We start from the raw sequence: 22,671 nt of genomic DNA, 5'->3' as shown, positions 1-22,671 counted from the left end.
TTTTATTCTTTTAAAACTTTTAACTTAAACTTTGAAGTCTAGTGGTTTAACGAAAAGGCGAAAGAAAAAAAACACCGTGTCATGTACTTGGCACGTAGGCATTAGGTCTATCAGCAACTTTTCACTAAAAAGTTTGGTTTAACCGAAATTTAATCTTTTTTTTCTTTTACGTATAAAAATAAATGTGATTGGTTTGGTTAAAAATATGGCCCACCTCTTGAGTCCCTTGCGTGTTAACAGGAAAGGGTCTCCATGCCCTTAGCATAATGGTTTCACAGAGATACATCAAGCAGAGGATGGTCAGGTACCTTGGGGTACCACCCCGCTACAACCAGGCTTATTATGTAATAGTGTAAATAACATATGCAATATTCAAAAATTTCACAAATTGCTGTTACGTGAAAAATTACGACTTTAAGTTATATTGTTTGGTCAAACCGCATACTTGTCGTCCTTGCGATGGATGAACGTTATGGGTTTACATTATTTTTAAAGAATGTTCATTTTATCTCCGTGTTAAGAAACAAAGAGGCCGTGGCGTAGGTTCTCGGTTAAATTACAAAAACTCGTCTCATCTTCGTCACAAAATTGCCAGTTTTTATCTTCTTTTTTATATGAACCAAAGTTTTTTTTTTCTTTTTTGGCAAACCACGTTTTTCCAGCCACCTAATTTTTTTCACAAACAACGAGGCAATAAACCTCACTCCAACTATCTCCACTTCATAACCCTGTTTGGTGACTTTAGAATTGGAAGTTGGAACAAAAGGGCCCACACAAAACCCATATATGTGAAGTCTTTGGAAAATTAAATAGGCGGTGACGTAGGTTCTCGGTGCTTGGTAGAAGACTTGACGGGACAAAGATGCTCTGATACAATGTTAAAAAGGATTTTTCTAGGTAGATAGCGGCTGTTAGAGTTTGCGTGATACAAGGTTAAATTGGGATGTGGATGGCGTGAAGAATAAGATGATGGGGTATGTGGTTATTGTCACTTTGTGTTTTTGTTGCTATTTCTTTAGTCTTTTAGTTTATTGTTCTTACCTTTTGTGTGTTTGCCTTTTGATCTTTTATTTCAAGTGTAGAAATGTAATTTGGCACAAACTTAACTAGACTTTTTAAATACGAAAGATTAAGTTTTTGCATACTAAATAACGCGATCTAATAACACACATGCGTGCACACACGTGCATGAAAGAAGTTTAAGTTCATATAGGTCATATGGCCATATAGATCACTAAAAGATACTGTTTTTCACACAACTAGTTAAACTATTAATAAAAAATAAGTTATGGCCGATAAGAGTGAGGCTCGGTATGGAGAGGGACGAGAGGTGACAATGTTGAGGTGGAAGCTGATGTGGTGCTTCAATACCAACTGAAAAACCATTTCCACCCTTTGCATGATGTGGGACGGATACAATAGCAAGATACCACTTGCAAACAAGAAAACACATTGAAAATGATAGAAAATGAGGAGGTACACCGTGTCCATCTCTTGGGACAACGATGCCATGATGAAGAAGTGGGATAGCACCCTCCATCAAGACTATGTGGGCATTAGCCCCGACCATGTGATAAGTGTTGGTGCCAAACAGTAAACACCATTACACACAAGTGAAAGAGACGTTGCCCTTATGTACATGATCTTCTTCACATGACTAGGTCAGCCCTTTTAGAGGCCTAAACGAAACTTCTAAACTAGGGCCCTTTCCAAATTAAATGTAGTGTTAATAATAACCTTAACCAAATCTACAACTGATGTCACTAGATTAACTATTTCAAGAGAAAAATCTATTGAAATTTAAAAACTTATTCACCTATCTATATAAATCTATTGACAACTTTATTTACTTTTTAAATGATAATGATATCTTTTCACTTGTACCCACTGTTAAATGTAAAGCCCAAATCAACATATGTATATTTTTCTAAAAATCTATTGAAAGTTGAAAACTTATTTACCTATCTATATAAATCTACTGAAAACTTTATTTACCTTTTAAGTGATAACGATATTCTTTCACTTGTACCACTATTTTAAATGCAAAACCTAAATCAACATATGCATAACCTCTCTTTTTAAATAAAATTAAGAGCCTTGAAGACATTTCAAATTTCACCCAATCACGACACAATTTTTGTAATGCCAAATGTGAAATTGAAAACCCCAAATGCCCATGTGATGCTAACACATATTCTACTCCTTTTTACATGCATAATCACCTTTTTTTTATGTTGTCATATACGTACCATACAAGTCATGTAAGAGGCTGTTTGGTAGCCTCTTAACAGTAATTGAGAGGCTAACTATTAATGACTTATAACCTCTTAATGGTTATAAGAGGTAGCCTTAAGTATGGATGGTTAAAAGGCTACATCTTAATTAATTCAGATCTAAGTCTACTTCTTAGCCATTAAAAGATTACAAGCCACTAAAAAATAGTATCTTAATAACTGTTAACAGGCTATCAAACAGACTGGATTGGTATAACTAATGTTTGAATAGGCCAAATAATAATAAATGAAAGGAAGAAGTAGTTGAGAAAACTGTATCGAACCAACGAAAGGTCATGGTTTCCTTTCCTAACCGCCACCGACGTTCGTTTTCACCAATCCCCAATCCAGCTGTAACCGAAAGCGACCACACTTCTTCCAACTCAGATCTGACTGTATCACAGGTGTACTCATCTCCTTCCACGTGTCACCACGTTTGGTCCACTTCCTCCACTCTCTCACGCGCCACCTAACCGCGACTCTTATTCAAATAATAATAATAATAATAATAAATCATCTCTATTTAAACCTCTTCATTAACCCTCCTTTACTCTCCTTTCTTTCTTTCTTTCTTTCTTTATTCATCTTCTTACGTATACGCGTTTTGTACGGATATATATCTTCTTCATTTCTGCTTGTTTTCTAGGGTTTATTTGTTAAAGTTAAAGCTAATTGGACTCCAAGGTAATGCCGTTTCATTCTCTTCATCATCATCATCATCATCATATTATTATTATTATTACTATTGTTATTATTGTTGTTGTTATTGTTAATTAGTTTGTTGACGACTCGTTGTCTGGCATTTGAAGGTTAATTATAATTACACGTTCGATTTAGAGAGTTGAATCGAAGCTTCAGAATATACTGTTTATAGAACGTATGTGAGTATGTGACGTAACGCGGTAACGTTGATCTAATTTGATGTATAATCGTATGAAAAAGAGGTCGAAACGAAGCCGAGATCGAAACGTGTTAGTTAGCTTCGTGTTACGAGAGCTCGAGCTTTAGAAAAAGAGCCTTGAAACGAGCCAAGATTGAGCTCTCGTAAGTTAAAGTGAACTCGAGCTATAAAAAGTCAAAAGGAGCCGAGCTTGAGCTTAATGAAGCTCGGCTCGGCGACGGCTTGGCTAGTTGTCTACGCGTAGGATGAGATCGATACTGTACCGGTAGTGAACCGGAAAATACCGGTAGTCTAGCCTAGTCGAGCTCAAGCTCTTGTAAGTCAAAATGAGCCGAACTCGAGTTTGTGTTTGAACTCTCGAAAGTCGAAACGAGCCGAGCTCAAGCCTAGTCAAGCTCGGCTTGGCTCGGCTTGCCTACACATAGGGATGAGATTTGTGGTACTGTACCGGTAGTGAACCGAAAAACACTGATGCCCTTGCCTAGTCGAGCTCAAGCTCTCGTAAGTCAAAACAAATGGCTCCGTGTTCGAGCTCTCGAAAGTCAAAACTAGCCGAGCTCGGGCATAGGCTAGTTTGGCTCGTCTACACCCTGGGATAAGATCAGTACCATACCTGTAGTGACTGAAAAATAGTGATGGTCTGGTCGAGCTCATGCTTTTGTAAGTCGTAAGTCAAAACGAGCCTAGTCGAGCTTGGGCTCAGCTCGGCTCGGCTCGGCTCAGCTTGTTAACACCTAGGGTCTAGGGATGAGATTGGTACCGAACTGGTACTGAACCAAAAAATACCGATACCGAAAACGATTAAAAAAATATATCGGATACTGTGCTGATTTTTTCGGTTTGGTACCGGTACCATTGGAATACCGATACTGAAAACATGAAAAGACAAATACCTGTACTGATACCAATTGTGTTCTGTTGGTACCGGTATTCGGCAAATGGTCATCCCTATAATAATTTGTTTACAGTTTTGAGTAGGTGTTTTTAGAACTGATTGTGTTGTAAAAGTATTTGATCTTATTTTTGTGGACCTATTCATGGGTTTTTGAATGGTAGGAAATGAATGCTGGGCTAAAATCTGATATTTTGGTACCTATTTTTCTGGTACTGAAAATTTTATAAATGTATGATTGAGATATTGTTTAGGTCTAGCAGTTTATTATTTACCATTGATTCAATGAAATTATGTGTTGTTCTTATTTGTCTATTATTGAAGCTATATGTAGTTCATGATCTGTGTAGTTTTATACTTGTATTTGCATTGCAAAGAAATTTTAGCAATCTGCATGACTAAAAGAAAACTGATCTTTCAATGGTATTTATAAGAAGAATTGCCTATAAGTTTCTTGTATTTTGCAAATGGATTCTATGCTGATTTATTAATATTTGTTTGTTTATTTCACTTTTTTTAGTTTTGAATTTTTGTGATTTTTTTTTGGTTCAGTTCTGTAATTTGTACTCATTTGCTTAGTTCTCTTTCATCATAACTGGAACACTGACTCATTCTTCCTTTTTATTAAAGCACTTACAATGGTTTTTCTTATTGTATTTACTCATTATGGTTGTTGTTATGTTGTTAGTTGTTTGTATGTGTTTTAAATGATACATTAAGTAGTTATGCTTAGAAAGCTAAGTCTACATATGCTTAGTTGTATTAAATATGGGTATGTAGTTGGCAAGCTAATTCATTATAACTTTATAAGTCTATATTCATTTCACTTTTTGTTGGTATATATAATATACTCTTGTGACTTGTCCTATTCAATGCTTCCCAAACATTGGACCATATTATACAGTTCCATATGCTGTTACACCATCTAATTAAATTCTTATACTGAACATCTACAGAACATAATGGATCTTAAGGCTAACCACAGCGCCCCGATACTGACTGACCCCACACCCGTTAACAAACCAAGATTAGGAGTTCATGATTCATTACCGCCATACTCATCCTCTGGAGTCTTTTCTCAAGCTCTGTTACGGAAAAAACCGGGACTGCTTGATGATTTCCGTTCTACTAACTTGTTGGATGCCATGAAATCTTCTTCTCCAAGGAATATTATTAAAAACAGCGGCTCTGATTTGTCAAATGAAGTTGCTTACCGCAACTGGATGGTATATTCCTATTTTCGTTTGTCACTTTCTTTTTAAACATGTAATCCAAATTAGATATTAAGTTTTTTTTATATTGCTTTTGTTTTGCAGCTTAAGTATCCATCTGCACTTATCTCTATTGAACCGATTGCAACTAATGCAATGGGAAAGAGGATAGCATTGTTTCTTGACTATGATGGAACGTTAGCCCCGATTGTTGACAATCCAGATCACGCCTTTATGTCAAATGCTGTGAGAATCTAATATCTAATTTAACTAATGCAATATGGTCCAATGTTTTTAACACCTACTTGTAACCAGATGCGTGCTGCAGTGAGAAATGTGTCAAAATACATTCCAACCGCAATTATTAGTGGCAGAAGTCGTGCTAAGGTACTTTACTGTCGTTAGCTTTACCATTAACTTTTATGAAGTCGTGCTAAGGTACTTTACTGTCGTTAGCTTTACCATTAACTTTTATGAAGAGCTAGGTTGATAATCTGTTATATTTAATATCTTGCTATGTTTTCGCAGGTTCACAAATTTGTAGGCTTGAAAGAACTATATTATGCCGGTAGTCACGGCATGGATATATTGGGGCCCGCTCAGTCTCTAGCTGATCAAACCACTGAGGTAGCAAAAGTTATGACATTTTTGCATAAATAATTATGTGAATCATACATCTAAATCTTGTTACTTTGTTTAACTTAGGTTACAGAAGGAAACTTGTACCAGCCTGCTACCGAATTTCTTCCAATAATCAACGAGGTTAATATTTCTAACTTGCTTTAAGTTCTGTAGCCCTAGATTCCCGTTTTATAATACTTGCAACACTTTCATATTCGAAGCAGGTTTTTGTGTCACTTGTTGAGATAATGAAGAGCATAGAAGGGGCAACAGTTGAAGACAACAAGTTCTGTGTCTCGGTGCACTATCGTAATGTGGACGAAAAGGTAATATTTCAACATTATTTGCTTACATAGATATTTCTTCAATCTTCAATCTTCAATGCCTTACTTTTTTTTTTTGTTTTAAAATACAGGATTGGGAAACGGTAGCACAGCATGTTAATGACACTTTGGAAAAGTATCCACGTCTGAGATTGACGCACGGGCGAATGGTATGAAGCTTATTTCACAGAAAATAAATTTAATAAAATTGAGCTCGCTTAACTTTTGTATTGTTTAGGTTTTAGAGGTCCGCCCCGTGCTTAAGTGGGACAAGGGGAAGGCTGTTGAGTTCGTACTTGAATCACTCGGTTAGTAAAAACTAAAAAGCTCAGTTAACATGAAAAGTTATCGTCTTTAACATAATACCAATACCTAATCGTGACGGTGTTTTTGTAGGCTTAAGTAACTGTGATGACGTGCTCCCTATATATGTAGGGGATGACAGAACCGATGAAGATGCATTCAAGGTAAACTTAATTACTATAATACCGACTAATGGTGACCCGTTTACACAATGCATAAAACTTTCTAAATCATTTTATTAAAAAACATTAAAACAGTATTTAAGAGAGGGTGGTTGCGGTTATGGGATCTTGGTGACTCCTGCTCCGAAAGAAAGCAGTGCATATTATTCTCTTAGGGATCCATCAGAGGTTTGTTTGTTGTCAGCTTGGCATGCCTATAAATATATAAATATTAACTAAATGTATATAAATTTGGTATGCATGTACAGGTGATGGAGTTTATCAACTTACTAGCGATGCATAAGAAGTCCGTTTTATGATCCGCTGACTTGTAATATATTAACAATGTGAACAAAGACGGTTATTATTATTATGAAGAATAAATTTAAGGAATTACGTGAGCCCTTCTTTATCCGCCAATTGTAAATCTTTCAGTTTATATATTGTAAATTTTATTAGTTTACATGGCAATTCTATTTGTCTATGAATTTATCTTGTGTTTTAACTTTTGCTTACTATTTGTGTGTTAGAAAACAAGCATTTTTTTTTATTTCTCCTTTTTATTCATTTATGATTAAATAATTCAGTATAGAACCGTTTTAAAAACTGAATACCTCAAAAGGTATACGTGTTAAATATGTATTTTGATCCATCACTCTTTATGTAATGTTAAAAGACAAGGAAATGGTGTTGTAAACCCGTGTTAAGTAAGTTGGTAAACGAGACGAATTGAGTTTGAGCTTAAGCTAGCTTGTTAAAAGCTAGATATCTTGAAAGGTTCTGCTTTGGGCCAAATACGGGGCCTTGTTTACAGTCCCCAATGAGCCGAGTTTGAGACTTTGAGCTATCATAAGTCAAAATGAGCCGAGTTTGAGACTTGTTGAGCTTGAAACTAATAAGAGCTTAAGCTCTCGTAAGTCAAAATGATCCAGGCTCAATTCTAGTCGAACTTGTGCTTGGCTTGTTTACATGGCACTAGGAATGAGATCGGTACCAAACCGGTACCGTAACAAAAAAATAGCGATACCGAAAAGATGTAAAGTTGTAAACCATATACAAATACCGTATTGATTTTTCCGTTCGGTGCCGATCGACATCGGTACCATTGAAAATACCGAAACTGAATAGTACCGACACCAAAAACATGAAAAGACAAATACCAGTATAGGTACCGACTGTGTTTGGTTGGTACCGGTTTGAGACGTGTTAGCTAGCTTCGAGCTCTCGTATGTCAAAACGAGCCGAGCTCAAGTTTAGTTGACCTCGGCTAAGCTCGTTTACACCTAGGAATGAAATTGATATCTTACTAGTACCAAAAACGAGTAAAACCATATACCAAATAATGTATTGATTTTTTGTTTCGGAATCGATCAGTACCGGTACCATTAAAAATACCTAAATCGAATGGTACCGATACTGAAAACATGAAAAAACAAATACCCATACCACTACCGACCGGCGACCGTGCTCGGTTGGTATTGGTACGGTACCGATATTCGGTAATAAATGCCCATCCCTGTTTACACCCCTAATGCTAATTAACATGATTTCTTTATCGTGTTGACTGTTGAGTATGTTTATCTAGAACTGATTAATATGATATATATTTAGCACATATTGAACTATATCACACGTTATCTCTATTATTAGAACATATTTTGTATATCTTTGTATTTATGTATAATAATTATAATTAGAGATTTATCGAATATCTCCACTAGAATAGGTTGTATCTTTGTATATTTTTCAATGAATAAAATCAACTTTTTGAATATCAATGTTGTAAAAATCGCTAGTTGCTAGTAGGACGGTGAGTTGCGGAATTAATCATATCAGACTTTAATGTATAATTTTCAATTTTATTTATACACGTAAACATTTTTATATGTAATTTTCAGTTTGATACATACACAAACACATTTTGGTCGGAAATTGGCTTGATTTTGCTGGAAATCAATGGTTTTTGCTGAAATCTCGTCAGAAACCGTTGATTTTGGCTGGAATTTCGACCGAAATTGCCAATTTTGGCCAGAACCTCACCAGAAAAAGCCGATTAATCCTGATTTTGGCCGTATTTGACCATTGACCGGTTAATTGACCGACTAGCCAAAAATTAATCAGTAAAGTGGGGAATAGCAATTAATCGAGGATTAATCGACGCATAGTCGGGATTTTTGCAACACTGGTGAATACCATAGACTTTCACTTTCTTTCATGCTATATGCAAATTATATTTAAATTTAAAATTTACCATTTTGCACTAAAAAAAATATATTTAAAATCATAATTACCTATTTCGAGATAGTAAATCAATAATTATAAGGTAATAAATATATGCTAAATATAAAATGTTTGATCTTATATATGTTGAGCTATTCCTGAATTTTTTAATTGTTACAAACGAAAGCTGTGTTAGAATCTGATTATATTGGTACCTATTTTTCCATTATTTGTGCTGTTATATGTTCTTATTTTTCTATGTTATATTGTTGCACATACTGTTAGTTGTTAATTACCATCTAGTTAAATTCTTATATTGAACAGTTACATAACATAATGGATCTTAAGGCTAGTCACATTGCCCCGATACTAATCGACCCGACACCCGTTAGCTGGTTGGATGCCATGAAATCTTCTTCACCAAGGAAAAATATTAATAAAAACAACGGCTCTGAGTTTTCGAATGAACTAGCTTACCGCGACTGGATGGTATTGTATTTCATTTGTCACTTTCTTCACATTCGTTTTTAATATTTGACACAAATTAATAAATTACCTGTTAATGTTAACTTTTTTTTAAATTGTTTTTGTTTTGTAGGTTAAGTATCCGTCTGCGCTTACTTCCATCGTACAAATTGTGACTAGTGCAAAAGGAAAGCCGATAGCATTGTTTCTAGATTACGATGGAACGTTAGCCCCGATTGTGGACAATCCAGATCATGCCTTTATGTCAGAAGCGGTACGAATCTAATATCTAGTTTGGTTCATTATTTTATATAATGTTTTTAACACCTACTCTTAAACAGATGCGTGCTGCTGTTCGAAACGTCGCAAAGTGCATTCCAACAGCAATTGTTAGTGGCAGAAGCCGCGCAAAGGTACTTTATAGTCGTTAGCTTTACCATTAACTTTAATAAAAATTTAGTTTTAATCGGTTATATGTTTTTCAGGTATACAACTTTGTAGGATTGAAAGAACTATATTATGCGGGTAGCCATGGCATGGATATATTGCGTCCGGTCCAGTCTCTAGCCGATCAAACAACCGAGGTTACTGAAGGAAGCTTGTACGAGCCTGCTACCGAGTTTTTACCAATGATCAAAGAGGTTAATATTTCAAGCTTGCTTTAAGTTTTGTAGCAATAGCTTCCCGTTTTATAATACTTATAGCGCGTGCATATTTGAAATAGGTTTTCGTGTCACTTGTTGAGATAATGAAGAACATAGAAGGAGCAAAAGTTGAAGACAACAAGTTTTGTGTCTCGGTGCACTATCGCAACGTGGATGAAAAGGTAACGCTTCGCTATTATTAGCTTAATAATTTTTTTTAGTATCTAATTGTTTTTTTATATAATTACAGAATTGGGAAACAGTTGCACAATATGTTAAAGACACTATGAAAAATTATCCATGTCTGTGACTGACACACGGGCGAATGGTATTGTAACTTCTATTTCATACGAATTAAGTTTGATGAAATTCAGTTTCCTTAACTTTTGTTTTGTTTTTATATTTTTTAGGTATTAGAGATCCGCCCCGTGATTAAGTGGGACAAGGGGAAGGCTGTTGAGTTCCTACTTAAATCACTAGGTTAGTAAAGAATTCAGTTTTCATGAAAGTAATATATTTTATAACATAATAGCTAAGCGTGACGTGTTTTGTAGGCTTAAGTAACCGTGATGATGTGCTCCCTATATACATAGGGGATGACAAAACCGATGAAGATGCATTCAAGGTAAACTTAATTACTATAATACCGACTAATGGTGACCCGTTTACACAATGCATAAAACTTTCTAAATCATTTTATTAAAAAACATTAAAACAGTATTTAAGAGAGGGTGGTCGCGGTTATGGGATCTTGGTGACTCCTGCTCCGAAAGAAAGCACTGCATATTATTCTCTTAGGGATACATCAGAGGTTTGTTTGTTGTCATGCGTATATTATTTAAACCTCATTATTGTTTGAATGAATAAATAGATTTATAAATTTGGTATGCACAGGTGATGGAGTTTATCAACTTACTAGCGAAATACAATGCGGCTGTTTTGTGATCTGCTGACTCAAATATATTAAAAATATTTTTCTTTTAGATTATATTTTTTGTGAAGTTTATTAACTTATGACAGTTTTATTTTTCTATGCATTAATCTTGTTTCTTGAGTTTGCCTATTATTTGTGTATGTTAGAAAATAGTCTTGTTTATATATATAGGGTAAGGTTAAAATGAAAACCCATTTGAGTTGTGAAAACTCGCGAAAACCCTAAGTAACATCGTTTTTTTTGTTACATGTAATATATGTTGTAACATTTAATACAAAACATCGAAACATCAAAAAAAATGTTTTGCTATTTTTTAACTAATTTTTATATATGTTTTCAGGAGAGAGAAAAAGTTATATTTATATTTACATTTTTATTCACTTTAATTGTGAACCACAAGATTTAAACATTAATTAAAAACATGTGGTTGAGAATATGTTTATGGAGTTTTCACAACTCAAGTGGGTTTTCATTTTATACTTAGCCTATATATATATATATATATATATATATATATATATATATATATATATATTCTTGCTTTTTTATTCATTAAAGATTCAAAAGAGAACCTTGCTTAAAACTAGATGCCCCAAAGTATACTTATTAAAATATATGTATTTACAATCAAGATTCGTCACTCTATTGTCCATGTTAAGTTAAAAGACAGGAAATGCAACTCGTGTTAAGTAAATGAGACAAGCTAAGTTTGAGCTCAAGCTGGCTTGATTAACTTAAGACAGCTCGAGTAGGCGTGCTTGACGCTTTAGTCCAACTTGGATTTAAATGCCATCAACTTTCACTCGTTACACAAACTTTGTTAGTATTCTTGTTGATTTGACATTTTTTTAGTAATATGATATATTTGTGACATTTAAAAAAAAAAAGTGTGGTCCCATACCATGACTTCCTATTTTCTTTTTTATAAAACTCTAACCTGGATCAATAAATAATCACCGCCACCCACCTAGGCCTTAGTCACCTCCACCTCAACAACCAAAGCCAGTGTCGTCACACCATCATCTATTGCCACAAACAGCCTCGACACATACTAGAGGCAAATTGAACTTGAGCTGGCTTCTTTAACTTAAGACAACTAAAGCAGGCTTGCTTGACGCTTTATTTTATTTACTATTTATTTTGTTGTTTTATTTTCATTTTAAATTACCAAATTAGCCCTTCATCATTATTTATTTATTTATTTATTTTTATGTGTATTTCTGTTTGCCAGTTGTGTGGCAATCTAGCCTACAACTAATTGGCCATTTTTGAGTTGTACCATATTTTTGTAATAAATTGTTAAAACAGGCATCACGTGAGCACGTGGTAAATTGACTAAAGTTGGCCCACGTAGATCGTTGGGTTAAAATCTCTGTTCTTTGTGGTTGAGAATCGACACCGTGTTTCTATCTCTGTTAATGAAATAATAATTATTTTTATAATTAAAATGAAAATACGATGCTCGAAGTAACAACGGTCCTAAGACTGTAAAAGAACCGAACGAATATGACAAGAGCTTTGAAGAAACACCAGTCGAACCCCGACAGATTACGAGTAACCTGAGGGTTAGATAGACGTTTCCCACGAGGGGTTAATTCCGGCAAGACGGTTCTTCCGATAACCTGCAAAACAGACACCGTGAGCTCGTCACTAAGAAAGGGGGGGGGGGGGGGGGGTTCCTCCTTGTGACCACCCTCCGGCGTGAGAATCAGTCTATATTACTCTTTGAATATAAAAGTATATTAAGAATACTAGAGCAGTTATCAGGTAAATTATACAAGATATTAGATGATATAAGATGATGAAATGATAATATCATTTGATGTCTTTTATAGCCGAAGGTGGGTTTCCGAGGAGGTTTAGCCGGCCTAGTACTCTGCCAACTGTGGCCTACACACGTGCTCTGCTGGTAATTGGTGGATAGGCAGCGACTGACAGTGACCAGGCGTGCTGTTCACTTTTCCTTTTCCACCAACTACAGGCTAGGCACGTGGTATGGCAGGAGTTGGTGAGTAGGCGGCGGCTATTGGTCACAGTGCTGTGGCGTGTTGTCTGCCATGCTGCTGTCAGTGAGCTGTCGTATCCTTGGTCAGATCTTTTGTCCATACCTCGTCAGGTATCACACTAAAGATCCTCCATTATTATACGGACTGGCTCATTTAGGCGGGAGTTTTCCCCCTCCCGCCTTTATGCGGGAATGTTCCCGACTTTGCTCATTCCTTCTTCAGGTGACTACTGAATTATTACGAGTTTGAGCCTTATGCGTGTAGCCATGCTGCGCGGGTGGCCAGTCCCTAATGGCGGGTATCCACACCTGCGGGAACAGGCGAATACTTGGAAACCATAGGGAGGCATTTCCTGCGGGACCAGCTTGCGTACTGCATGTGAGGTCGTCACAACTCTGAGCGTGGTGGGTCCTGCGGGTTTGGTAGGTCGCGGCGCAGACGTCCCTATGGTGAAGTCTGCGGGTTCAACTGCGCAGACGTCCGTTTAAGGAGTCTTGCGTGTTCAACTGCGCAGACGTCTCCTTTTAAGGGAGTCTTGCGGGTCCTAACCACCTCTGCTGGGACCTACCTCTTCAAGTCCCCCCAGTCCAATGTTCTTCTCATGAATGTTTAATAAAGTGAGGTGAACTTTTGGACTTAAGCAAGGGGTTTTTGAAAAGGGTTTAGTTTTATGGGTTTTCCGCGGGAAGTCTTACCCACGGGTTTCCCAATGTCACGCAGAATTTCCCAATGTTCTGCTTGATCTCTGGGATGATGCGGATAGGTCTGTAACCTCCCCGCAAGTCAGGAGCGTTTAGAACCTTTTGTGTAGATTCTCCATGAGGTCTTGGTGGTTTTGAACATAGTGAACAATCATGTTATAACCACCAATTCCATCCTGAAGTTTCAAACAATCTAGTTCTTGACGTTCCTGCTATGCGGGGATGTTAATCCCGTTTCTGCAAGCATGGCCCAGAAGATCCTTCTTGGTTTCAATTCCCGTGGAGTGCTCGGTATGCGAAGGGTTTTGCCTTGACGCTGTACCCGCACTTCGTCTTATTAGTTACTTTACTCCCAAGGTATCCCTGGCGTTAAATCCCTGCAGGGCTAGGTGCGTGAAGGGTTTTGCCTTAACACTGTACCCGCACCTGACTTATGGTTGCCGAGGTGTTCCTGGCGTTTAAACTCCTGCGGGCGCTAGGTATGTGAAGGGTTTTGCCTTAACACTGTACCCGCGCCCGACTTACAATTGGGTGCCGAGGTATGACTTTTTACGGGTGTTAGGTATGTGGAGGGTTTTGCCTTAACACTGTACCTGTGCCCGTTTTGTAGTTGGGTGGAATGCCAAGATATTCTCGGCTTCACTTCCCTGTGGGTGCTAGGTATGTGAAGGGTTTTGCCTTAACACTGTACCCGCACCCGGCTTTATAGTCGGGTTTTTTCCGGTTTCCGTTCCCTGCGGGTGCCAGGTATGTGAAGGGTTTTGCCTTAACACTGTACCCGCACCCGACTTCATAGTTGGGTTTTTCCGGTTTCCGTGCCCTGCGGGTGCTAGGTATGCGAAGGGTTTTGCCTTAACACTGTACCCGCATCCGGCTTCATAATTGGGTACTCTTGGCTTCTGTTCCCTGCGGGTGCTAGGTATGTGAAGGGTTTTGCCTTAACACTGTACCCGCAGCCGTCTTACGGTGAACTGGATAGCCAGGGTAAGGGGTTTTTCCCGCGTACTTTTCGAATCTTTTTGAATCTTTGAAATTTGAAGTTGGTGAAAGGATAAGAACAGTCGTCGTGCGCCGGTTTCTTCTGACTGTGTCAGGACGTGCAGGAAGTTATGGCGACGTGACATCATATGGTCATTCCAGACGCTTTTTACGGCGCGTGGGTGCGATTTTTCGGGCGCGTGGCCGCGAAATTAATGACACTCGTCCTGTCAACAGCTGTTGCCAGCTTGCCTGGTGCCACATGTCACGGTTTCATTGCATCTTCAATTTCTCTCTCCTTCGCATTAAATTCACCGCATTAATTGCGATCACTATATAAAGGGGGAGAGGGTCCTTTGTAATTCACACCTTCACTTCTTCTCTTCATCTCTAAGGCGATTTCTGGTGAATACTCCCTTATTCAGTTGAGCATTCCTCCGAAATCGTTTCTTCTTCCTCTGCAATATGTCTTCCCATGATGCTGAAGCTGTAGCCGACGATAGGAGTACTGCTGGCGAGTGCCAGTGTGCTCTACCTGTCGATCTGTACCAGTATGTCGTCAGGAAATTCATGCTTGAGTCTCTTGAGCCTGAGTTTCCTGAACCCCACCAGACTGTGTACGATGCCCCCAGCGGCAAGATCGGGGTATATGCTGCATTCTTTGTTTATGGGAACCTTAGGTTCCCATTGACAAAGTTTGTGTACCGTGTCCTGGAGAGGCACGGTGTGCACCTGACCGAGGTGCATCCGATGGCGATTGCCAAGATCCGGCACTTAGAGGGGTGTGCCGGATTCTGGGTATTTAGCCCTATGTGGACCGCCTGATGACCTTCTATACTTGGAGGTGCATCCAGGGGTGGTACACCCTGACAACCCGTATTAAGGGTTTGAAGATTTGCGCGACCGAGCGCAGTCTCCGATCGTGGAAGCGGGAGTTCTTCTACATTTCTGCCCGCGCCATCCCCATTGCCATGAAGTTTAAAAATGGCCAAGCAATTCCGAGCCTTCACGCCACCAACTACCAGGAGGCGGAATGGTTTTCGAAGATATCTCGGGTCCAATCTCCGGTTTACCGGTTTGCGGAGTCCGGGATGGTGATGCTGGGGATGAGCCGGGTATGGAAGGAGGCGTCTCAGGTTCCCATCCTTCTCGAATACGGTTTGAACTCTACTCCTTATGGTATGTCTTGTCTTTCTTGCTGATACGAGTTTGTCTTCTAACTGTTTCTTTTCTTTCAGAGGGGAACGATTTGGAGTCGCTCCTGTACCCCCGGGAAGCTGACGGTCCCGTGCGGGTGGGTACTCGTGCTCTAGACGAGAACGAGTTGCCCATCCTGGAACAAACAGCGGATCGGTTTGTGGAGGTCTATCCGCTGGGCCACGAGATCCTGAGCCACCGGCGGCCAGGTAAGGCGATACTCTATCCTCAACCCCTCAATGCTGTACCCGCTGCTGGAATTCCTGACATCCTGTCTTCTTCTGAGGAATCCGCAGATGGTCCTCCGCAGGTGCGGAAGAAGAAGGCTGCCGGCGGGAAAGGGAAGGAGAAGGTGGCCTCCACAGCTGATCCGGTGCTTCTATCTGACACCGAGTCAGATAGTGAAGAGGTGGCGGGGAACCCCGGTGGTGAGAAGACCACTGCTCCGGAGGCTACGACTGTTACCTCCAGAGAACCAACGACGACGACGGTGACCGGCATCAAGAGACCGGCTCCATCGGGCTCATCCCCGCCCGTCCGTACGTTCAGGCTCAAGAAAACCCGTAAGTACAAACATCCTTATCTTTGTAGATTTATCATACTTCATGAATTTATTGAAACACTTATCTTCTTGTGCAGGCGTGGATGTTGACGCATTCCAGGGTGGAGCGCAGAGGAGTACCCCTCCGCCGATGACGGTAGGCTCGGTCAGCCTACCTGAGGCGACGACCCAGGCGCCCGCGCCTGCTTCCGCTGGATCAGTTGCTCGCTCCCTTGAGCCGACTGTTCCAGCTGAGATGACGTCACCGCCGGTGGTAAGTGCGATTTTTACAGCATCTTTCACCGAACCGGCGGTTACGATTGCTGCGGATTCTGCGGCGGTGACCGCGGGCAGCGACCACGGCGGCCGCTACTATGCCTCCGCCACCGGCCCCGACGGCCGGCCCATCAGGTACGCGCGGGCTTCTCGCCAATCTTTGTCACCTTCCCATCTGCCCGACCTTCTGGATGGATTTCCTCTAGGTTCAGGCGATGGGTTCGGTGGCTATCGGCTTGTGATCGACCCTACAGGTGCTTAGGGTTTTTTTTTTTTTTTTTTTTTTTTTTTTTTTGGCCTTTAGATTTTTCTTCATCTTTTCCTAACTGCTTTGTTTCTTTTGCAGTGCCGGATTCCAATGAAGTGTATGTTCCGCGATGGAACATCCGCCTAGGAACAACCCTTCGTACCCCTGCGGAGTGCGTGGAATGGGCTCGCCACGCTGCTCCCCATGGTGCGTTGGGGGAAGCCATGGCTAGCTACCAGGAGGGTAGGCTAACCAATGAGCTTCGGGTTCTCCAGGCCCGGATGCAGCTGCGCGTCGAGCTGCTTTGTCGTGAAAACGACAAGTTGAAAGCAGCTCGCGCCAAGGAAGTATCTCAAGCGTGGGCTCTTCGGGAGGAGAACCAACAGTTGGCCGCAGCTGCTGCGGAGAAGGAGAAGGCCTTCAAGGCCCTCGAGGTTGAGGTTCAAGCGCGACTCGAGGCCCGCTCCAAGGCTGCCCAAGCTGTTAATGAACAGCTTCGGCTGGCTAAGGAGACTGCGAGGAACGCAACCGAGAGGGCCACCAAGGTTGAAGCCGTTGCTGAGCCTTTACGCGTGGAGAACGAGGAGCTCAAGGCCAAATTAGAGGCTCTCCAACGTGCTCATGATGCCTTGGCGATGGAAGATGCCAAGAAGCTCCAAGAGATCCTGGACCAGAGGGGCGTGCTTGACCATACCGAGCGGAAGCTTAAGGGCGTCGAAGAGGCTGCCGCAAAGGAAGTGCTACTTGCCAACCTTAACAAAAGCGAAGCCGAACGCGCCTGCACCCAAGCTCAAGCCGCCCTTAAAGAAGCTCTGGTTGCCAAGGAATGGCTTCTTCGAGAAGCGTTGTCTCAGGTATGTTTAGCTTTATGTCTTCACGCTTTCCCTTGTACATAGAAAAGGTGTTTGACACTTGTATTTTCTTTGTAGGTTGTGCATCGGGTCTTCTCAGAGACTACTTACGATGACGCCATGAGCGCAGCCCTCAACGCTTCTCATGAGGATGGGGAAAAGGCCGGCTTCCTGCTTGGTCTAGGGTTCGTTGAGAAAGGCGTCCCGCCTTCCAACTTCCCTTTGTTCGTTGTGGACACCGAAGCTGCATATGACCAAGCGGTGAACCAATATGCCGCCTTCCCGCATCCGGTGGTGGAGAAGGTGAAGGAAGTCGCTGCTGCTGATGATGGACTTGCTATCCTCAAGGCTTTCCTTGAACCGCCACGCTCTACTGATGGGGCGGGTCCAAGTGGAAGTGGTCCTGAAGCTTGATTCTGAAGATCCCTTCCCGCTGCTAGGATAGACTATAGATTTTGTTTTGTAGGCGGGTAGTTACCCGGCCATTCTTGTAATATATCTTTTGTGAAATACAAATCTTTTTGCGGATAAGACTGTTACTTCCTTTGGGTTCATTGCTTTATAAACCTTATATGACTTGCATACTTAGTTTAAATTAGCGATTTCCCAAGTGTTTAGAATAAGTTAACCTTGAATGTGGTTGACAGTAGGTTGAAGTTTTGCTTCCCCTTTGTGAGTGTGCGGATAGCACCGGCACTTGCACTTGGTAGGATGGCTAAACTTTACCTATGTCTGACCTGTGCATAGGTTTTTCCTTATCCTTTCAGAATGACTTTTAACCGTTCGACGCGCGGTTGTTAATGAGTTAGTGTTCAGCTTCCGCTACCAGGATTCATGCGGGTATACCGGCACTTTCACATAGTGGGATGGCTGAACTCTTTCCCTTTAACTGTCCTGCGTGAAGGTCTTGTCATTTTCTGGGTTTATGCGGGTTTGGCCGCCTTCCCCACGCAACGATTCTTCACTTGATGCGGTGAATACCGGCATTAGTGTTCGAATCGACCGTTCAACGCGTGGTTGTTAATAGGTTAGTGTTCAGCTTCCTCTACCAGGATTCATGCGGATATACCGGCACTTTCACATAGTGGGATGGCTGAACCTTTCCCCTTTAACTAACCTGCGTGAAGGTCCTGTCGTATTTTGGGTTTATGCGGGTTTTGCCGCCTTCCCTGCGCAACGACTCTTGACTTGATGCGATGACTACCGGCATTAGTGTTCGAATCGACCGTTCAACGCGTGGTTGTTAATAGGTTAGTGTTCAGCTTCCTCTACCAGGATTCATGCGGATATACCGGCACTTTCACATAGTGGGATGGCTGAACCTTTCCCCTTTAACTGACCTGCGTGAAGGTTTGATGCTTTTGGGTTTGTGCGTGTTTTGCCGCCTTCCCTGCGCAACGATTCTTCACTTGATGCGGCGGATACCGGCATCTCCATGTGCAAAGTTCATAAAATATAAATGTAAAATCATCAGCTTCAATTTAAAGGAGAATCGTTTCCATTAGAAGTGGCTCTAGGCCTTTTCTTTACAAATTTGGAATTGATCTACATACAAACTGTGTAATTGAGCTCCCATTAGACGTGGCTTGGATGGGAGCACCATCGAGCCGACATGTATCTTGTTCGGGATCTCGTTGTTTACGCAGTATGTAGTCTCCGTTGAAGCTGCGATTTTATTCATGCGTTTCCCCAGCTGGGGTTCACGCATCAGCCTGCTCGACGCTCACTTCGCCACAAGGTGCGCGAGTGTCCCATCCTTGACAAATGCTTCGACCAAGTCCTTTACGTCTAAGCATTCTTCAGTGTTGTGACCTTTGGTTTTGTGAAAATCACAATACTTTCTCCGGTCAGCATTGTGGCGATGTCGGATGTACGGAGCCTTCGGCCACGGGAGCTCCTCCGTGGCGAATATCTCGGACACGCTCTTTGTGAGTGGCGTCCACCTGGAGTTCTTCTCCGGTTTCACGTTATCTCTTCCGCCCAACCGATGTTGGAAGCCAGACGGGGTGTCAAAGTTTACCCTTGACTGCCAAATGCCCAGCTTCCGTTTTTTGTTCAATCGGGCCGTAAGGACGTTGTTTTCCCTCGTCTTCTGGGTGTAGATGTTCGTGCTCTGCGGAAGATCTCTGCCCAGTTGCCTCTCAGTTTCCGCAAAGCGTTTAGCTGCGGTCATGATGGCATCCCATGTGGATGGCATGCCATCTTTGCCCGTTAGGGTGCGGATGAGCTCCGGATCGTTTGCGCCCTGGATGAAAGCGGCGCGAACGAGATCTTCGCTAACGTTGCCCAGGCTTAGCTTCTTTGAGTTGAAGCGAGTGATGAAGTCAGGCAAAGATTCTTCCTCCTCTCGGACACACTTGAGGATTGTCCAATGCTCCTCAGTGTACTTTCTTTGCTGACTAAAGTGTTGGCTGAACTTCTGTTGGAAGTCTGCCCAATCGTAGATGTGGTGGACCGGCAGACGGTCGAACCACACTCTAGCTGCCCCGACCAGCGTCATTTGGAACATATAACACCACGTGGGTTCCGTCCAGTTACTGACGGTCGCCCCCGCGATGAATCTGTTCAAGTGATCGTCATGGTCAGAAATACCATCGTACGTGCCTATGTTAGACATTTGTTTGGCACTTCTTGGGGCGATTGCTTCCGCAATGTCCCTTGCGAATTTGGACCTTCCCGCCCTTGCCGCGGTTGGCGTGAATGTTTTGGAGAAGTCCCGTGGGCTGTTGCCCACGTTTATTGGACTGAATGCTTCTCCAAAACGCCTTCTCGGTTGGGAATCCGTTTCTTTACGCTTCCCTTTCGCCCTATGGCGAGGGTTCGCGTCTTTCTCGGATTCCTCCGAATCATCGTCGTATTCGAATTCTTCCACTTGTTGGAGTGAACGTAAACGTTCATCCAACTCAGCTTGGAACTCTCTTTGACGTGCTTCGGCCCACGCTTTAACCTCATCGAGTGTTTGGCAGGGGAGCTTCGTCTGTTGATTTTCTAACTGGGTATCGGTGAATCCCAGTGTCTGATTATTTACTTCACTTGCCCCGGCTTGGGTAGCTGGGGTAGTGTTCGTAAAGTTTGTGTACTCGGTATTCCCCCTTATAGCTGGGGTCGTGATAACCGGAGTCTCTTGGTTACTCGGTTTTGGGACCGGAGTGTCCTTAACCATCTTTTCAGAAATTTTGAAAAAACTGGAGAAAAATAAAGTTCTAGCTTTATGCACGGATGGCGCCAATGAAGAAACACCAGTCGAACCCCGACAGATTACGAGTAACCTGAGGGTTAGATAGACGTTTCCCACGAGGGGTTAATTCCGGCAAGATGGTTCTTCCGATAACCTGCAAAACAGACACCGTGAGCTCGTCACTAAGAAAGGGGGGGTTCCTCCTTGTGACCACCCTCCGGCGTGAGAATCAGTCTATATTACTCTTTGAATATAAAAGTATATTAAGAATACTAGAGCAGTTATCAGGTAAATTATACAAGATATTAGATGATATAAGATGATGAAATGATAATACCATTTGATGTCTTTTATAGCCGAAGGTGGGTTTCCGAGGAGGTTTAGCCGGCCTAGTACTCTGCCAACTGTGGCCTACACACGTGCTCTGCTGGTAATTGGTGGATAGGCAGCGGCTGACAGTGACCAGGCGTGCTGTTCACTTTTCCTTTTCCACCAACTACAGGCTAGGCACGTGGTATGGCAGGAGTTGGTGAGTAGGCGGCGGCTATTGGTCACAGTGCTGTGGCGTGTTGTCTGCCATGCTGCTGTCAGTGAGCTGTCGTATCCTTGGTCAGATCTTTTGTCCATACCTCGTCAGGTATCACACTAAAGATCCTCCATTATTATACGGACTGGCTCATTTAGGCGGGAGTTTTCCCCCTCCCGCCTTTATGCGGGAATGTTCCCGACTTTGCTCATTCCTTCTTCAGGTGACTACTGAATTATTACGAGTTTGAGCCTTATGCGTGTAGCCATGCTGCGCGGGTGGCCAGTCCCTAATGGCGGGTATCCACACCTGCGGGAACAGGCGAATACTTGGAAACCATAGGGAGGCATTTCCTGCGGGACCAGCTTGCGTACTGCATGTGAGGTCGTCACAACTCTGAGCGTGGTGGGTCCTGCGGGTTTGGTAGGTCGCGGCGCAGACGTCCCTATGGTGAAGTCTGCGGGTTCAATTGCGCAGACGTCCGTTTAAGGAGTCTTGCGTGTTCAACTGCGCAGACGTCTCCTTTTAAGGGAGTCTTGCGGGTCCTAACCACCTCTGCTGGGACCTACCTCTTCAAGCTTGTTCATGTTCGTTTGTTAAGAAAATAATGTGTTTACGAACGATTCTCAAACACTTACCGAACGAGATTTTATGTTCGTGTTCGTTCATTAAGGAAATTATTGTATTCACGAACGGTTCATGAACACAAACGAACACAAATAAAATCGCTAGAGTCTAGAGATTGAGACCGATGTATTCATCAATATGAATAATGAAAGTCTGTAAACGAATCGAATGAAGATGAACAAGGGCAAGTTCGTGGTCATTCATTTAACTTTAAAAGAATATGGACACTTAATCGAACAAATATTTATGTTCATGTTCGTTTATTTAAAAATGGAACGAACATGTATGAACAAATGTAAATGAACACAAATATAAACGAACTTAAATAAAAACACTTAAATGAACACAACTTAACAAATATAAAACCGTTAAGCACATGACCTATCCAGGTAATATTTAATTATTTTCTATTAATACATAAACAAACATAAACGAACGTTCATGAACATAATGAACTAACGGAACATGTGTTTATACTCGTTCGCTTAATTAAACCAATACAAATTTTTTGTTCATGTTCGTTCGTTTATTAAATAAGCGAACTTCCCGCCGAACGGTTCACGAATAGTTCACCGAATGTTTCATAGAGGAAGAT

General features: G+C 41.4%; 1 protein-coding gene and 1 pseudogene across 2 annotated transcripts; both read left to right on the top strand.

Moving 5' to 3' along the window:
- The first annotated feature begins 4,992 nt into the window (after positions 1–4,992).
- Positions 4,993–6,989, top strand: LOC143547987 (trehalose-phosphate phosphatase A-like). The gene is made up of 11 exons (XM_077039265.1): positions 4,993–5,292; positions 5,383–5,523; positions 5,593–5,664; positions 5,806–5,904; positions 5,983–6,039; positions 6,123–6,224; positions 6,314–6,391; positions 6,460–6,529; positions 6,618–6,688; positions 6,782–6,878; positions 6,955–6,989. Exons 1-11 carry the CDS (start codon positions 5,029–5,031, stop codon positions 6,987–6,989), a joined length of 1,086 nt encoding a protein of 361 aa, XP_076895380.1. The 5' UTR covers positions 4,993–5,028.
- Positions 6,990–9,241: 2,252 nt separating this feature from the next.
- LOC143548011 (trehalose-phosphate phosphatase A-like) lies at positions 9,242–10,968 on the top strand (annotated as a pseudogene). The gene is made up of 10 exons (XR_013137874.1): positions 9,242–9,394; positions 9,504–9,644; positions 9,712–9,783; positions 9,856–10,011; positions 10,095–10,196; positions 10,265–10,342; positions 10,425–10,494; positions 10,569–10,639; positions 10,733–10,825; positions 10,909–10,968. The product of XR_013137874.1 is annotated as a trehalose-phosphate phosphatase A-like (transcript).
- The last annotated feature ends 11,703 nt before the right edge of the window (positions 10,969–22,671 follow it).

Source organism: Bidens hawaiensis, unplaced genomic scaffold (assembly GCF_021521415.1).
Source record: "Bidens hawaiensis isolate Kalapana, Puna unplaced genomic scaffold, B.hawaiensis_p1.1 tig00014899_1, whole genome shotgun sequence".
Taxonomy (NCBI): domain Eukaryota; kingdom Viridiplantae; phylum Streptophyta; class Magnoliopsida; order Asterales; family Asteraceae; genus Bidens; species Bidens hawaiensis.
The sequence above is the reverse complement of the archived record's forward strand: the minus strand, read 5'-3'. Positions and strand labels throughout refer to the sequence as shown.